Below are 17,771 nucleotides of genomic sequence, written 5' to 3'. Positions count from 1 at the left end.
ATACGCGCGAAAATACGGTACTGGCTGCCATCTCTTTTTTAATTCCTGAAGGTCCGGGAACCCTTGTCTCTCGACAGATGGTGTTAGACGTTGAAAAAACCCCAAAGTGCTAGAGACAAACGATATTGTTGGAGTTGTTTGCTCCTAAGCAACACTGAACATCAAAGGGCTAAAAAGAAAAACAAAGGCGAAAATGCTGGAGCTACTGTCTTAGGTGGAACAACACTTACGGACATGGGGCCAAGACACCCCCAGGCACTGTATGCACTGGGCATGACTGCGTGGGCTGTGGCAACATTGGCTACAATGAGTGCAAGAATGCAGTGCTTTTTCACTGTCTTTCTACCACATAGGGCCGTACACACCTGAAGAACCTAGAGAACACAGCTGCTCTCAGACTTTGTTGCCATTAGACAGACCAAAACCCCGTTGTGAAGCGATGGGAAGGTGACTTTGGCGAGCAGAGATAACTTATGTGCACATGATGATGGAGGTAGTGGATAGTTATGGTGGAGATATCTCCAGGTGATGGAGATAGTGGTACCACTGAATTGAGTGGCGGCAGTGACCGTAAAATAAAACCAGGGACATGCAGACAACAATTCTGGGCTACACTAAGGGAAATACTCAGACCGGTACCCTGCGCTGGTAACCTGCGCTGGCACCGGTACCCAAAACCAGTACAAAAACCTCAGGTGCTCGAACAGAAACAAAACAAACATACCACGCACCTCTCTTGCCAAGCTTTCTTTTTTCACCAAGGCCATAACTGAAAAAATAGCTTTGAACTAAGATGTTGGCAATGTCGGTAGACATTTTGGGTGAGAAGGGTTACTTCGCACACCAAGAAGTCTAAGTTCTTCACCACGGATCGATTGCTATGCTTGAGGAGGTCCAGCATGGACACCGCAGAAAGCAGGCACTGTGGCTCGCACGCAACAGATCGCATGTCCTTACCTAACCGGGCTGCCGCATAAGTTCAGAGACAATACAGCACACACACACAAAGAAGGGTGAATAGCCAGCTGCATAGCGGTCCACATTACCTGGTAGGGCAACGCGTTCTCGCAGGCCCGTCCAAGGCAGCAGGAACACCACCACATACACCTGCGGATAGGGAGGGGGTCACTAAAGTCACGCACACAACCAGCTTCCCCAAGTCGTCGACGCAGCAACGCCATCTTTAGAACCTCATCCTCAGAACACTTTCTACCAAATGCTCACACTGCGACCAATACCCCAACAATGAACACAGCCTCTGGACATGCCCGAACAAACAAAGCACCCTGAGATCTTCCCTGCAACCAATTCCTGCCACAAAGTGCCCTACTTACTGGGAGGCATGGGTCACACCGCCTAAGGAGCTTGAAGAGCTCTACTGGACCATGCTTGTAAACCACGTTAAAAACACGCCAGGACCATAGATAGCCAGGACTATAGATAGTCAGGACTAAGTCCCTGTAACCTAACCAAGAAGCCGAGCAGTCCTTTGGACACAGGTTTCAAAATAAATCTCTCTCTCTCTCTCTCTCTCTCTCTCTCTCTCTCTCTCTCTCTCTCTCTCTCTCTCTCTCTCTCTCTCTCTCTCTCTCTCTCTCTCTCTCTCCCTCCCTCCCTCCCTCCCTCCCTCCCTCCCTCCACGAGTCTTCAATTTGTTGCCTCGGTAGATCTCAGAGTGGGAGGATTGCGTGAGTTCGCCTTCCGTGGCACTCTTTGAGCGGGAGATTGCTTATCTGGCTGGATAAAAAGAAAGTTGTGTGTGTTTTATCACCTTTTACACCCGACGCCGCTTTTAAGCTTACTGTTTATCTCGTTTTTACTGGCGTATGAATACTTTCGTTTCTTCTATTTATTGCCGACTTTAATAAAATTTCACCAGTTGCTCGTCAGCGCTCGCGTCTGTTTGCCCTCTCTCTGTCCGCGTTTTTTCGCGCTGTTTTTCAAGGCGTCATGTATACCCAACTAGCCCAAAGTCTGGCTTTATTGCTCAGAGTGCGAGGAAGTTGACCTTTGACCTTTCCTCCCCAGTCGATGAAGCGCTGCACTAAGCAGAAAACCATGAACACTCACCGACTGCACCAGGTGGCAGCTGCGTAGTGCTCCAAGTAGTGGCGACCTCCTCTGCTAAGCATTACCCAATCGCGCCGGATTTGAATCACTGCTCATCGATGGCATCACACATGCAAGCTACTGAGCAATTACAGATGCACGACACTTCAAATAAGTGGAGAGACGTTCGTTTTCAGCGCCCACGGCACACTCATATGAACCTGACCGTCCTAACTGACGACCACCAGGAAAGACGAGACCCTGCTTCATGCCATGACAGCAAAATTTATGGGCTGCAGCGGTGTGCAAGCAAGTAATTCTCGCGCTGCTCAACCCTTATGCAATTGAGTTGTGTACCTTCCTGGAAACCTCAGAGAAAACTACTACCCCTTTTTAAAAAAAGAAGAAAAAAAGTGCTGTCACTAGCTAGCCAGCAAAAATTGCAAATAAAGTTGACTCTCGATAATTCGAATTCGGTTAATTGGAAGTGATGCTCCAATCCCAGAAATTTTACCTATACAGTGTAGACCATTTATAACGTAACCACTTATAGTGCGGGACCGGATATAACGCGGGTTTTTGTGACCCCCGGTTTGCCTCCCATAGAACTCAATGTATAAGCATACCGCTTAAGATGCGGTTGGCTGAACCACAATACCGTTTATAGTGCGGTTTTTCGGCGGGTCTGCTGATCGACCGGCGCAGCTGGGGCATCGTTTTAGGGTAGCAAAAGAAAAAAAAAGAAATGATGAAATCGGCCATCTGACGCAGCGTGCACCCCTTGCTCTCCTCTAACTTCGACACAGAAGAAAAAAATAGGCACCCTTCAGTTCGCGCGTACGTGATAACCACAGCTGTCCTTGCTTGATGCACCTCGCAAGATAGCGACCGACTCCCCGTCCGCGCGTGGCAAGTTGTTTGTATCAATCGTGAACTGCATGGCCCGTTTTCGCACACGAATTGTGCACATCGGCGTTGCGCGTGCGTGTTTTTCATGCTCACGTCTACGATTCCGCGCTCGCGGTGGCTTCTTCGCGTGGCAGTGGGAGGAGCCTGACGACTTGCACCAATGGAAAGACGCGCACCTAATGGCGGGAGATTCGAAGCGCCCCGAGCCGGCTAGCCGCGCCAGAGGTGTTTAGGCTAAAGTCCCTCGATCAGATGAAGGGACTTTAGGCTTACCACCGCGGTATTTTTTGATGGGGGCTTTCACAAGCAGCGTGGATGGCAGTTTATATTCCACTTTGCGGTCACATTATCAGCTCTTTTCTTGCATGAGCATCTTCGCTTGCGCCTCGTGCGGCATTTCAGCGAGCGGTTAGAAGTTGTCGCTGGAGCTGCCTGCACCGCTTCAAGGCCAGTGCCGACGCATGTTGCTGCCTCTTACTGCGCCGCACACATTACGCCAGTTGTATCTGCGCCGGCGTCGCCGCGCCTGCGGCGTGCGCTGCACGTTTTCGCGAGAAATCACTCCATGCGGTTCACGCTTTAGAACATTGTGCAGATAAGCCACCGCTCTTTCCGAACAAGCCAGCCGCGCGAAGGTTTCTACCACCAGTACGTTGCGCTGATAAGCAGCCGCCTTCGGCATCCTGAACACAAGGTGGGGTAAAAAAAAAAAAATCCCTCTGGCCTTTCTTATCATGTCCTGCGGCATCTTCATAGACGCAAAAAACGCAGCCATGGTCTTTCAAAACACAAACACAACAGAAGTTAAAGCTGCACTCGCCGTTTGTAAGACCGCGCTTTTGCAATGTGAGACCCTGCAGCAGCGGCTGATGTTAAAAATAATACGAAATAAAGACCCTGCCTTCGTTTTTAGGTGCTGTGCGTTTGGGTGATAAAAAATTTAGGATGACTTGAGAGGTATGGCGATTTGGTTGAATTCACGCACGTTTTGGTTATAGTGCGGATTTTCGCGGCTCCCGCGACATACGTTATAAGCGGTCTACACTGTAATTCATTGAAAAAAATCGTTTGATAATTTGACGCTAAAACCCAATATATCGGTTAATTGGAAGTTCTGAATAAAAACCAAGTTGACCATCATATCTCAATAATGTTCAATATTTTTAAGCGCCACAACACCACCGTGCCCTTCACTATGTCGCCGTCATCCCGACTAGGCAGCGCACAGTCGATAAAGCTGCAGGTCAGCTGAGGCTCGCGCCAGCGCACACATCCCTCTCTTTTCAGGTCCAAACCATTTAGTGCAGAGCACTTTAGGGAAGCGCCTTGTCGTCGTAGCTCGCTTGCTGGACCCAAGTAAAGCCACATGGCGTTCCGTCGTCGTGGCGTCCCACAGAGGCTTCGAAAGCCAAGTGGTTTATATAGTCATAAGTGTTCGAAACTCGTGAACCGCTGGCGCTTGTCATACATCTCCCCGTTGTTTAGCGCAAAGAAAACTGTAGGTACATTTGAGGCAAAATATACGCAATTAACCAGCAGCGTCGCGTTCATTTAGATAGGAATGCTTGTTGAGTTGGTTTTTACAGTAGTAAGCGAAAAAAAGCGGCAGTGCAACGCCAGCACGTGCGGGAGGAAAAGCAAGCACAAAGAGAACACAACTCCCGCTGGTGCAGTTTCAGACAGGGGGTGCACAAGCACTCTGAAGGCGGGAAATTTGAACTGCATTGGGTGGTAGCACTGAGCGGATAACGGCACTACCGCCCATTGTGGCAGATCACTGCTCTGCACTTCTGACAGCTTTCACATTAAGTGGAACGGCTTTAATTTTTTCATTGCGCAGAGCTCCATGTAAGCAGTTTGCTTTGAATTTAGCGATAAGTCTGAACTATCAATACAGCAAACTCTGTCGTACGCTCAAACTGCTGATGAAGTTGAGATTTGGAACAAAATCAAGGGAGACGTGTTGAAAACTTATGCCAATGCTGTTATTGTGCTTTCTGTTTAATTGGAGGTTTGGTTAATTCAAAGTAATTTGCTTCCCCCGTGTACTTCGTATTAGCGGGAGACGGCTGTAATGAGAAGGCTTGCTTGAAAGCCAAACACAAAGGATGCGTGAATACGTGAGTTTTGAATTCAAATCGAACATTCATTGTTTAAGCGACTCGAATCAAAGCCCAAATGCCTAACATTTGAATTTGTCGAGTAATTTTAAATTTTGAACACTGTTACCCTGACTAGAGGTTTGCTGGTCTAGGTAACTACGCAAATGTGAAAGTGACTCACACTAGCCATGTTTGTAAACACTATTGGGTAAAGGCATTTTTTTCCCTATCTAGTGGGTGCACATAATACGTGAAAAATCAGTTGAAACTGCATTCGATGCCGCACCCTCCACATCAACACACATTCTCGAACGGAAATATTTCCCAACTAGGGTACCCCACTGGGAATGCATGGATGCATACAGGGGGACGCAGAGCTTCATTGCAAAACCATTTCTCTTGTTGCCGGCCGACGGCTCAGGCCGGACAACTGCTGCACTGAATGATTCAGAACGATTCAAATTCCAAAGCTTATATTGTATCATTCAATTTTACACACACACACACGCACACCAACGGCGATCATGGCCGTACAGGCCCACGACACTCCGGAGATTTGATTTCAAGCAACCGAAGGAAGAAGAGCCCGTCCTTACCACTGCAAACAGGACTGAGCTGATGAACCAGAAGAGCATGCCGCCGTGCCCGAACAGCTCAAAGTTCTTGTCCGGCACGTAGAACTTGCGGTCGGGCATCACCAACTCTAGGACCCCCTGGTGGGGATGGGAGAAGGAGAGAGAGTGGTGAACACACTTGACAACAGCAAAAAAAAGCCCGGCCAACAGTCAGCAGGCCGTGCTTTTCAATGCTGAAAAACACCGGAGTTAGAGAGTGTCACCTGGGTTCCGGAGTACACCAACGCCACAAAGGACGTCACCATGAGCACCCTCTGGATGCTGGTACGGCTATCGAGGTGGCCTGGACCAGAGGGAGAGAGAGAGGGGAGAGAGATCTGAGATGAGACAAAAAAGCGCACGCCGAGCTCAGCGAGCACGCACCAAAGGCGAGGCCAAAGATGAGCACACTCATCTCGGTGGAGAGGAGGAAGAAGCGCACGGCCACCCACAGGATCTGCAAGGAAAGCACCGGGTGAAGACGTTGGGCGAGAGGAAATGCACACGCTGAATGAAAGGGCGTAGCAGACATACAGTGTGAACCCGACTACTGAAAGGTTTGTACAAAATCAGCGAGGATGCCAGTTTCACTAGAAATGGCCTCATCTTCGACACACACATGCTACAGAGCAGGCGACCTTGAAGTGACCTTGAAGTGACCTCACCACGCAACATTCAGGTGCTCGCCATGTGTGCTCCAAAACCAAGGCTCCAGGATGGTGAGCTAACAGGGCCTACAAATGCTAATCCCACTTAAAGAATCATCAATTTATGAAAACTTATTCTCTCAACGGATAAAGCATATTTTAAACAAATAGGGAACGCTTCCTCTCTTGAAACAAGGCCTACCTTGTCAGCCAACCCGCCAGCGGGAGCAGCAGCATTCACAGTCATGGACACGACGCACCGAATGACACTCATCACAGCATTTAGGGACACCTGCAACGAGATTTCATCCACATCACAAATTGCATGAAAGCACTCTGGCAGTGAAAAAGGTGTGCTGTCCTATTTGTCAAGGGAAAATCAATCTCTCCCACTCACACAGGTTGGTCATAACTAGGCCAAGCCAGCACACTTCATTGCGCGCGCAGTGACGACAACCGCTACTAAGCCACAGCACTTAAAGGGGCCATGCAGACAAAACACAAGTTTAGTTCATTCGAAAGAATGCCTCGTTAGAATCATATAACGCCAACTTTAACGCACAATTCACGCAAATGAGCTATAGAACTAGAAAAAAAGGGAATAGCCATTCGACCCACTAGCTCATTTTCCGCAACAGAACCTAAGATGCCACATGCCCAGCTGTGCGACTGGCTGAGGCCGGCAAAAGCAAACGCAAATTAGGCAGGGCTTATAAAAGCTTGCCAAACGAGCTATTCGTGCCTAAATGTATTGCGTATTCACATTACTGCATAAGAATGGTGGTGTAAACAATGAAAGTTACGAAAATGCACGTAAACATAAAAGTACCGGTGCGCACTGCTGTTGGTACTGGGCGCACTATGCTTGTTTTAGCTGCACAGCAGTCTGCCGCTTTGGAGTTGTCATACACGACACTGGCCGATTGGCGTAAGCAACGTTGTCTTACATGACCCGGTTTGTCCAGCATACCCCATGTTTCACGAAATGATTACTTTCTACTGTAACAATAACAAGTCAGCTGCAAATACGGTCAAAAACAAAGCAACGGCGGACAACGGTCCGCGACTGAGTATGTTGGCGCCGTCTGGGAGGACTGATGGTAAGCAAGGCTGCAGAGCCTGATGACGCACTGGAACTTCGTTTCAATACCCGCCCCGGTGACTTCATGGCAGATGTAACGAAAACACATGATTTGGCTGGAGAATCAAAATTTTAACCTGAATTGATTAATTTCTAAGTGAATACGGCATCGTCTGCTGCCAGAAAAGCACTGAGGGTGCTATAAAGCACGAAATATTTCCAATAAAACAAACTTGTATTTTGTCTGCATGTCCCCTTTAAACCAGGCACGAAATTTATGGGGCTTGCAACGACCAGAAAGATCAGTGCAATTCTGTGCAGTTGCGTTGCACAGCATTACAGCAATTATATCCCACGCACCCAACAGATTTTTGTGTGTGTGGTCTAACGGCAATACCAAACTCCAGCGAAAAAGCGAGCTTCTTGAAAAAGCAGACATTTTAGGCCTGTTAGGTACTTCAGTGTAAGTTCAAGAGCTTTCAGACAAAACCGCAGAACAGTATCCTCCTATATCCTATAACAGTATATCCTATAACAGTAACCAATGAAAAGAATAAGAGGAAATATGGGCTCGTGGGTTGGAATTAATTTTCTGAACAGCATGAAAAGATGAGGCAAAGGAGTGAACATACAGGACCAGAGGTGTTTGGAGGCTGAACACTTCATTCAGGGGAAAAAAACAAAATCCCGAAGGATAGTATGCAAGAGGTAAGTTAAACAAAAATAACAGTCTTGCCACATTCACATGTTCAAAGTAGGTAACTTCACAACTAAGGAGCTCCGTCAATGGGGTACCTACATACGGGTACATACCTATGCAGATGGAAAATACCGTACCTACACCCATATGTGGGTACCATACCTATGCAGATGGAAAAAGCTTCTATTTCTTTAGCATGGGTGCTCAAATATTGTGTTTGTGTAACACAACTCAAGCGCACATCTGCACCTAGAAAAACGGACAGACGTGTGTGAATAACGTATCTGTTTCAGAGTGCACATGTTCTGCTATCAGTCTGAAAAGCTGAACCTTGTCATGCCTAACGTGAACAAAGACGCCAGAGTTTCGGTTCGCTAGGTTTATGTTTTGCTCGGGTGTGGTCGTGGTTAAAAAAAAAATCAAGCAACCCCAAAGACATTGTTAAACAACGCTTAAGAAGAGGATGATAGAAGAGGGAACACACGACGGCGCTTCCCCCCGGAGGTGTCGTCTAGCTTTTCGCCCTCATCTTCAAGTGCTCTTTAACGATTTACGAGAACCAACCAGTGAAACAGTCGATCCTACTCAAAGGCTCCGATGCAGGAAATTTCGAAACCGTAAAGACAGGTACCGCTCCCACATGCATTTTTCTTCACCACTTGTGACATCACAAATTGTGAGCGGTGAATTACAATTGGCTACATCTTGCAATGAGAATGCAACAGAATGCGTTCAAGCTGCAGGTTGCATAACTGATGTCGTCTGCTTCAAATAACAGCCTTTCCTTCCACAGCACCCGTGTAGGTGTTTGTTGGGACTAGGTTCACCAGAATTAGGTGAAGAGTCAGAACTACTGACTCAAATTGTTGAATTCTTTTCAGAAGTGCGATGTCAAACAATAAGACCAAATGTCTAAACTAAACCGCACTTGCCGAACTGTCGTACACTGAACTAAAAGGATGATGACTTTCTTCATAGCCCCCCCTGTTCAACCAATCATCATGTCTCACCACAGAGGAAATACACATTTTGGCACAATGACTTTTCTCAACTTTCAAAATCACTGACAGTCTACCGACTGACTGACAGAGGAGCGATCCACTCACAAGGACGTAGAAGGTGGAGAAGATGGGGCTGCTGGTGGCGCGCAGCTTGAGCCGCGCCCTGTTGAACCGCAGCGCCATGAACAGCAGGAACAGCACGTTGGGGACGAGGATGCTCAGGTCCCATATCCTCACCCTGCAGACAAAAGGACGAGGAAGAAGACGGGGGAGGAAGACTATCAACAAGACGAAGACTAACAACCACCCAACACTTCGCAGTCAAAAAATCCGAGTTCGCGGCACCATAAGGACACTGAAAATAGGAAAATGAGTGTAAACCACTCAGACTATGCCCAAAGGCAAGTGATGACTGAACTGAAGCAGGTGGACCCTTAGATGTCTGAAACCTGAGGCTTCAGAAGTGTCTCCAAGGCAATGGCTCAAGACAATCGCTGCTGCTGTTGCTGCTTGGGGAAGTACCAAACCCCGAGACAAAAATTTCCCTGCCCACAACCCACACTCGGCAAAAATCAGGATATCGTACTCTAACAATTGCAAACAGGAACGTGCTCTCTGACTAGACTCTACTGGTGACCCCGGTGAAGACGGCTAGGGCAACACCTGGATTCGTGGACTAGGGTTCCATTCCCGCTATCATGCTCATTATGTGCTCTCTCCTCTGCTGCTGCTGCTGATGATGATGATAATTCCGTGGTTCTGGAAACCCTGTGGGTGTCCTTTCGGTTTTGCAATGAATATTTTTTAACATGAAAGTGTTTTATGCCGGGGTACAGCAAGACCTCACTGACGTCATATCCGTCATTGAAATGACATCACCAGAAAAGTTGTATTGATGCGGCGGCGCTAGAATTTGAGCACCTGATCACTCTGGCCGCAACGGGAGGTATGAAACGCTCTGCTGCCCGGGCTATTAACTCAAGCTTGAATAGCTGTACGAACGTGCCTTGTGTCCTCCACTATAACACTCTCCATTCAGATGGTGCTGCCATCTAGGAGAGGTGAAGCGAAGAAGTGCGTCATGACGCTAATGAGCGCTGATAGTTGGCGCTGCATTACGCGGTGGTGTTTATCGGCTGCCTATGCTGCGGGTGTGATGGCCCCGTGCACTGTGGAGGAATAACTTATTTCTCCATTGTGGCCCCGTGTAAAAGTACTGTTGCAGTATTGCATAAAGGCAACGATGCCCACTGATGAATGTCGCTCTCCTGACTGCTTTGGTGCGTCGAGAGACACGCCAGACACGCATTCACGGTCCGAGCTACAAACTCTGCCTCTCGCGTCTCACAAGCTGAGCTCGTCGCAACGCAAGCGTCTGCCGTACATGCCACGAAGCAGGACCGAAGTGGTCGCACCTTTGCCGAAGCGACTCACCAGCAGGACGTCGCTCGCCAAGCACACCCACAAGACTGCTGCCGACTCGCAAATCATGCTCCTTTCGCTGTAGCGGACAGCGACTTCACCAAACAGTTTGCAGAAAACCTGTTAAGTTTCGTTTGCACGGTTTGCGAGCGCCTTCGGTTTTAATCGGATTTACGCAATGCTTCGGCGTGTGTAATCCGGTGTGCAATGTTGATGCGTCTAACGGTGCCATACCGACGAAATATAAATAGCGATGTGCAAGTTCATATCTATGCACAATAAACATTCAACTGCTCCTATGAAGGCACATTTCACTTTCGTGTTTTACCTATTCCGACAAAAAGGGGACCAACCACATCTTTATTTTTTTTTTCCAGAGGTCGGCCCTGGCTTTTTAAAGCGTATCTTTGATCAAGCCCCGTTTATGTTAAGTAACACCTTTTTAGCCACTCTAAACATCCCGCATAATGTAAAAAGTAGGCTTATCCTTTTCTGGTTAAGGAAAAGCAATTGTACCCTCTGGGCGTCACTTGAGAGGCACTTCAACTGCCTTCACTAGGGATAAAATCGACGTTGGGAATAAAATTGCAAGAGGGAAATCATTTACTCCCCCTAAAGCAACAGCATATCTTTAATTGTAGTAATGTGTCAGTTACAAGTTATAAGAAAACAAATAAGGTGAATGGGGAATTTAGTAACAGTTAACCTCGGCAGACTTGACATGTGTTCTGTTGAGATGACTCAGTCGAAACTGAGCCTTATGCTTTGAACCATTCTAGCCAGTTTGTTTTGTTTGGAGCCATGGCTTGTCTAATTGCATCAAGTCTAGGAGGGGAATGTTGAGGGGGGGGGGGGGGGGGGCTGAGCTCCTTGTTTTTGACAGCAGAAGATGCTCAAGGCCCCTCTGAACTCCCCTCCCCACTTCCCCCCTTTCTGGAGTCCCTGTCTGCAACAACATTTTTGGAGACCACAGAACATCCATTGCGCTTCATTTGGCAATCAGCTCCTTTAGCGTTATTGTTAGGCCCGTTGGCAGAGGTTTTTCAAAGCACAGGCAACAACAACAACAACAACAACAAAAAAAAATTGGCGAACGCTGGGCAGTGTGTTTTCGAAGGTCGAGCTGGCGATGGCGGGCGCTCGTCACGAGGCGTACGCTCACGTGCGCTCGGTATTTTTTCGTTTTTTTCTTCTGGTAGCGCTCAATGGCAGAATGAAAAGCTTAAAGAAGTACTAAGACGAAATTTTCGTGTTACGTTTTTTTTTTCGCTGCTACGCGTGCCTACCAGCCCACTAATCATAAAATGACAGATTAGACGGTCGATCGCAGCGTAAACATTCATTTACGGCGTCGTTTATTCGTGTCCGTTTCGGTTTCGACAAAACGAACGCCGAGCGGCCGCCATGACAGGAGGTATCACGTGACGTCCCCATTCTTGCCGCACCGCTGCCGCTCTGGACGCGTGCGCCCAGATTACACCATCTTGACCTTTTCTAGATGGTGTTGGCCCAGACCGGCCGAGATCTTCACCGTTCCCACGCCCCCGGGCAGCATGACGTCAGTCCCAACACCATGACGTGTACACACGCCGGAGCAGCGCGCGCCAACCACAGCCAGCGCGTGGGCTTCGTCACGGGAACCCCAGTGACTGTGGCAACGCTTCTTTTTTTCGGCGGTGCCTTAACCTTTTCTCTTTTCTCTCTTTCTCTACCCTATACTATTCACCCCCTTCTATATTCCCTACCCCCCGGACTGGGTTGTATGCTGGTGAGCCCCCAGATGGGCTCAAAACTATCCCCAGTCCATTTCTTTTCTTTTTCAAAGCGAACCACTACCTACCTACCTACCTCGTCACGGGAGCCCCGCGTAGGCAGTTTGCGGCAAGTATCAGATGATGTCATGTCGGCCCGCTTTGGGCTTTCTTGTGCGGGCGAAAATTAAAATGGATTTAAAATATGTTACGCCGAACGGCTGCTGTTGAACCTTGCTGTGAGATATCTCCTGATAAAAATAAAGCATTTTATTTGAAATTTCGTGTAAGGCGCTGCTGTTAAAAGACCTTGTAAGGCGCTGCTGTTAAAAGAGCTATGTGAAAAAGCCAGTCACAAAACTTGCATTTCTAACCACGCCAAACAATTTTCGCCCTTTGCCGTAGCTGACATTAGACCAGCCAGCAGCAAAACTAGAAGACAAAATTAACGAACCAGTTCCACAATTTGGCCTTTAAGGTGTGTTCATAAAGTTCATATTTGAGCTACACACGCCGAAGTTCCACCTGAGTATAAGGTACGACGCGCACCGTTTTTATGGAGTGCTCCGGAATATCGAAATGCGGACACACGGGCGTTTCCGTTTTTAGCCTGCATCAGAAACACCAGCTGCCAAGAGTCAAATCCTAGACCTCGTGCACCCAGCCCTAGCCGGGTCTTCCCAAAATGGCGGGCTTCCGGGAACGCAAGGACGCGAAAATGGACAGCGCCCTTGCCTCCCGGCTGATTAGTTTCGAATTACCCCGTCAACAACCCACAACCAACGCCGCACGCACAGCGCGGTTGCCGCTTCGGCGCATGTCGACACCTCTCTTGAGAAAGGCTGAACGACTTCCGCGCCCAGTCTAGCGTGAAGCCAGCGCGTGCGAGCCCGCCGAAACGAAGCCCGCAGACTCGCAGAGTCGTTCCCGCCACGGACGTACAGACGTCTGGCCGACCGTTAGTTTTCGCTTCGGTACCAAGGGTAATGACGCGCAGGCGACCCAGTTTCGTCGATCGTTGTATAACGTGCTGATATGCGCGCTCGCAATAAGTGCTCCCCCGTCTACAAGACGCAGCGTTCGGGCGATTTATTTCCGTGCAGGGCCGCGGAAGGCATGAGAGCGCTTGGATAAGCAGCGCTAAAGAGCGTTAGACCACGTTCGGACGGCCCGTTCTACCTTCCGAATTGCCGTAAGAAATCCCCCGTTTCGCGCGGCGGTCACGGGGTACCTGCGGGGAACCACGGAGGAAAGAGAAACTCCATGGTGGGGTTTCCCTGCCAACTGTGCTCGGAATACGTACTGCGAATTGGTATCATTACTGAAGTTATCGGTTCTGAAATAGTCCATTCTCAGCGGCGAACGCAATTCGAAAACAGCATGAAATTTAGTTTTCTAAAAACAGATAATTTCCTTCCGTTCCAGCACCCGGCTCGATACCTGCTTGTGGCGCACGCGTCCGTTTCGTCAGCGCCCGTGTTTGTTTCTTGTCTTCCGTTCAATTTTTTTGCACTGTATTTTTTGCTATGGTTTCGTTTCACTCGAGCAGCTGGTGAACCTCAAAACCACGTAACCACTTTATTGCTCCCTCCCGCACGCTAAGTCTGGACTCGCTACCACGAGTCACCGTTCCCCTCGTACCTCAAAACGCAACCTGACAACGTAGCAGCGGAAACTCGGCGTCTTACTACACAACTGGAAAGAAAACTTAGGTCGGCTCAACGAGGCATAGAAAGAAAAATGATAGGGGGTAACGCTCAGGGTAAGAAGGCTCTTGGATCAGGGAGCAAACTCAGGGAGCAAATGTGCAAATATCAGGGAGCAAAGAAGATATCATCGTTGAAGAACGGAAAAAGAAGAGGGCTTGGGTTGGCCTTGTAGTGAGAAGAAATGACAACCGGGTCTAGGAGAAGGCCAATAACTCGATGGAGGGACGGAATAAGGAAATCTGGAGGCAAGGAATGGACTCGGGCAGCGCATGAAAGGAGTGGGTGGAGGTCAGTCGGAGAGGCCTTCGTCCTGCAGTGGACATAAGAGGGCTGTTCATGATGATGATGTGAAAACTACCTCGCCCGTCACAAGGCACCACTACTGAACGTCATAGATGCAGCCACACCTAACCAGCCCAACTACCTTCCGTCTTACGTAATGGCTGCAAAAATCCGCTGACACTGCGCGTATATCCTGCCTTCAACGCCAAACGGTTTCGCTGTCTCGCAGTCAGTCGTTGCAAAACCGCAACGACCGCAATACGGGAAGTGACGATCGACAACTCTGCAACAAGCGGGCTTTCCTGCACGACATCCAGAGCGTACAGTGAAAGTGCACGTTCAAACAAAGCAATGGCAGAGACGACCAGCGAGACCGGAGTGGTATAGTCTGGTATCACGCAGCGCTGCCAACATAAACTTCGGCGGACTGCCTAGCTAACGCCCTCACACTTATCAATGAAGCCCCTTCCAAATGGAGTGCAAAAGGCTTTGTTGAAAACATTCTCCTCTCCCTTGAGAGGGGTGGGGCGCATACCCTGGCAGGGGCTCATGCACTCTGGCTCATTAATTAAGGAATGTACGTCAGGCTATCGCGGATCGGCTGCAGCATCCCGCGCGCTGCACAGAATTAACTGGCCACACGCGCGGCACCGTATGCAGATAGCCAGGCTACTACTGAAGACTGCGGTGTACAGTAGCCGTAGCCCCGTTGGCGCAGCCCTCCGGAGACAATAGCCGGCGGGACTGCAGGGAGAGGAGGTCAACGCGGAGGAGCTCGACAACAACGCTGAAACCGGCCGGAAGAAGCAGCGGCAGCGCTGCTACAGGCCCATAAACGGTACCTCCGGCGGGGTCGTTCCGTCCCGTCCAAAATCATTCCGGCGGCCGGAACGCGGTGCCTTCCGGCCGAAAATCGCTCTCCGCCACAAGTTGGCCAACTTCAACTTTTCGCCGGACCGCGATGATGACGCGTTTCGCCAGCCATCATCCAACGCCCTGATTGGTTCCTACCGACCTCCTACTGGCCAATCAGGGCTATCAGAAGGTTTCAGGCTAAACAACATGGCGGCGTTGCTCAAGCGAAGCGATGCGGAGGAAAATAGTCGCACCGGCTTATAGTACGTCGCGACTATTTTGTGACTGCTTGAATCGAGGTATAAATCCACGAAGCATTTGTTTGTGCCGGCGGAAGCATACCTGCACTGCGCTTAGTTTGAGATCCGCAGTGCCGCGATATTATGGCAGCAAGCATACCCCGATGTGTATGTTGGTGACGGCTGGCCTGTCCTTGTTTTTGGGTGTGCGTGAGTGTGCTTGAAGAAGTTGACAGCGTCATTTGTACTCGCCATCGTCCAAAATGGACCAAGGAGTGACAAACCAGCAAGCTGTCAGTTCTGTGTGCGTCCGTGGGAGTTCGCGGTGCGGCAACGACTACGGCCAGGGTCTCGCGCCGATGCTCTGTGTACGGGCGACTGTTGTGTGCCACTGCTTTCTAAAAGTTCCGACCGTGGCCCGTGGGAGTTCGCGGTGCGGCAACGACTACGGCCAGGGTCTCGCGCCGATGCGCTGTGTACGGGCGACTGTTGTGTGCCACTGGTTGTATGTGATGTGCTGCCGTGATGCTGTTCACCGCAATGACCGCGACAATTCGTGTAAGCGCGCGCACGATTTTAAATTTTATTGCAGTAAGCTAGACATCCACGAAGATTGTTGCAGACAGCAGCCGGCAGCATTTATTTACGCCGACAGCGTCATGTACACTGCGCAACAGTGCTCAACAGCACGCTCGCGCCGAAGTTTGTTTTGCGTGCGGGCGCTGGTGGTGTAATCCTACGGGCAGTGCTTTTCATAGGCGGGGATATGCTTTGTAGCAACACCATGCAGCTGTATAAGTTCACGCAAAACCTCTCTTAACAGCTGACAATTGGCGGTGAGCGCGAACACAGGCGGCGCTGCGAAGCGCGCCTCCATGACGTCAGCTTAGGGATTCTCGCATTTGTCGTCTGCTTCACTCAGGATCGCTCCCCCTGCTGTTTCTTTGCGCTCGGTCAACGTCTGATGCTTGTCCGCACGAGAATTGGCGTGTGGGTAACTTTTTATCATAATAATAGGCTTAAAATCGCATACACTAGCTCATGGTGTCAATTAAAGTATGGTATTGGATACCGCTACGGGAGAAACATTGCCGGCGCCACCCCATTCCTTGCGAAGCCGGTCCTGTGCGGAGCGCGAAGAGTCGGAGCTAGGCGTCAGCTTCTCATGTAAGCATTCGAACAAAAGGAACAGTTAGCTGCTAACAACCGCCAACAGCGAAAATGGAAGACCAAAACAAATTCTAGGCTTTCAGGGCGGTCGGCTATGGCAGAAGGCATCACGATTCCCGGTAATCGTATGTAAGGTAGAACAGTTTTCGCAACCTTGCCGAACGCTCGAACGCGTTTTGTCACACCACTTTACGTTGTCAAGGCATGAAAGTTTGCCGACATGCACTATAGACTGCAAAAACTGTAGGTTGAGTTCTAAATAACCCAGTGTGTATATACGCGCGTGCTGATTCTATACCAGGCATCTAACCAGTATGGAGGTTTATTGAGCAAAACGAGTCACGTATTCGTTAAATTTATAGTAACACATATATGTTTGTTAAGACCTGGAAGGATATTTCGGAACATTTTGCACGGCCATATCTTCCCGATATTCGGATATGCGTTACAGGAAAACTGCACTCAAGAGGAGGAGGAGGAGGGGAAAACTTAGTTTAACAATTAAATCGATCTGGTTAGTGGGCCGAGTCCTCAGTCCAGGAAAAGAGAGTAAAAGTAATTTTCTTCAAATCATAGAACGCCATCCCAAGTAGAATAGGATTTGTTCTTCGCGCCTGGAAGGGCTGAAAAGCAATAAAGAGCTACTTGGAATTCTTCGGTTTCGAGTCTTGTAATATATGCAGGTATACTATTTATTACGTTAGTTAGCGAGTATATCATGCCTTCAGCACCGTAATCATGTCATTATTGTTCCAGTTGAGAGTCAGTTCGTTATGATAACGATATAATTACGATAGAAATTCGGAGCACAAAAGCCGCCTTCGAGTACTGTGGACCACGTTGTTTAGGGCGTGATCGCGGTGGCGTAGCACAAACCTTCTCATTGTATTTGCATGTGAATAAACAAAGCACGCTGCGGATATGCACCTTCTTGCACGCAGCCGTAATGAAAGCAAATTTGTGAAGAAGGGAATGTATGCCATACAAAATGAAGGAAATATCCACACGACCTTTGTGAGGCTCCCAAACATCCCGCAACCTCCTAATGAGAAGTTGGTGACGGCGCAGAAAAATTAATGTGTTGAGCAGAAACAAAAGCAGGGGACATACAGGAAGCATACAGGATGCATACAGGACATACAGGACAAAAAGCAGGACAGGACAAAAATCATACAGGACAACAACGAAAGAAACAAGAAAGCCGCTTTATTTCCTACTGTGCGATGAGCGTGTAGAGGCC

At 49.0% G+C, this 17,771-nt stretch overlaps 1 protein-coding gene across 2 annotated transcripts in view; it reads right to left on the bottom strand.

Moving 5' to 3' along the window:
- LOC144158946 (transmembrane protein adipocyte-associated 1 homolog) overlaps positions 1-17,771 on the bottom strand; it is a 75,176-nt gene that overhangs the window by 26,699 nt on the left and 30,706 nt on the right. For both annotated transcript variants that reach the window (XM_077690149.1, XM_077690150.1), the window contains 6 exons: positions 9,209-9,341; positions 6,524-6,613; positions 6,059-6,131; positions 5,899-5,978; positions 5,657-5,773; positions 1,047-1,107 (listed from right to left, as the gene is read on the bottom strand). In XM_077690149.1, the coding sequence (XP_077546275.1) occupies positions 1,047-1,107; positions 5,657-5,773; positions 5,899-5,978; positions 6,059-6,131; positions 6,524-6,613; positions 9,209-9,341 (554 nt within the window). The remainder of the gene's footprint in view (positions 1-1,046; positions 1,108-5,656; positions 5,774-5,898; positions 5,979-6,058; positions 6,132-6,523; positions 6,614-9,208; positions 9,342-17,771) is intronic.

The sequence above is a fragment of the Haemaphysalis longicornis genome, unplaced genomic scaffold (genome assembly GCF_048455015.1).
Source record: "Haemaphysalis longicornis isolate Haplotype H1 unplaced genomic scaffold, Haemaphysalis longicornis Haplotype H1 scaffold_10, whole genome shotgun sequence".
In the NCBI taxonomy this organism is placed as follows: Eukaryota; Metazoa; Arthropoda; class Arachnida; order Ixodida; family Ixodidae; genus Haemaphysalis; species Haemaphysalis longicornis.
Note: the sequence above shows the minus strand (reverse complement) of the source record. Positions and strands in the feature narration are given on the sequence as shown.